Here is an 881-nt window from a genome sequence, read left to right as displayed (position 1 = left end):
TTCTAAGTATTTTGTTGTTTGTTTTCTAATAAATTTTCATTATCTAATGAATTTATATTAATCTAAAAAAGAATTACAACATGTAAAATATGATAACACTATTTAAAAGGAATCTTTGAGAATGTTTTTTTTTTCTGTATTTTTGTTATTTTCTCATTTGGCAAATAACTTGCTTTTGGTTCAAGTTATTTAATGGTAGTCGCAAACAACTAAAGGAATTTGTAATTTCTTTCTCTATAGAGAAGAAAAAGAAGTCGGCTGAATCGGTGGACTGTACACCGCCAAAGTACATCCTGCCAAACTGTAAGGATCGCCAATTAATCCCTTTGCAACCTACAATGAAGGAACAAAAATCACCACAGTGCCTGAAGGTAAATAGTATCTTTAAAAGAGTTTGTGCTACAAATATGTCATGCTTCATGCTCTTGCAAGCTGATGTGATTTAAAGTTCATAAAATATTTTGCTGTGCTTATATATACTTGCACTCACCCACACTCTCTTTTGTAATATACATATGATAAATACTATATTCATAGAGGTATTTTTGTAATCCTACATTATTCCCAAAAGAGGAATCCTAATGACTTCCTCTATGCTGCAGGTTCTCACCATGAGTGGCTGGAATCCTCCCCCTGGTCCCCGCAAGTTGCATGGGGACCTCATGTACCTGTATGTTGTAACTCTAGAGGGCAAGCACTTCCACATTACGGCATCCACCTGGGGTTTCTATCTTAATCAGTGAGTATGGAAGGTATTTTGGTATCTCATAAAGGTGCAGGAATGGTAGATTGTATTTAGAACTGTTCCATAATATACATTTTCATTATTACCTGCAGCGTGCGTTATCCTCATCCTGTATAATGTTAGACTGATTTAACCT

General features: G+C 34.7%; 1 protein-coding gene across 1 annotated transcript in view; it reads left to right on the top strand.

Annotated features, from left to right (window-relative positions):
• LOC119588643 (clustered mitochondria protein homolog) overlaps window positions 1-881 on the top strand; it is a gene marked incomplete in the record, with an annotated part of 24,545 nt that overhangs the window by 19,307 nt on the left and 4,357 nt on the right. Inside the window, 2 exon segments of the mRNA XM_037937280.1 lie at window positions 241-371; window positions 603-739. Of these exon segments, the coding sequence (XP_037793208.1) occupies window positions 241-371; window positions 603-739 (268 nt within the window).

The sequence above is a fragment of the Penaeus monodon genome, chromosome 24 (assembly GCF_015228065.2).
Source record: "Penaeus monodon isolate SGIC_2016 chromosome 24, NSTDA_Pmon_1, whole genome shotgun sequence".
NCBI classification, from domain to species: Eukaryota; Metazoa; Arthropoda; class Malacostraca; order Decapoda; family Penaeidae; genus Penaeus; species Penaeus monodon.
This window is presented reverse-complemented; position numbering and strand designations above follow the sequence as displayed.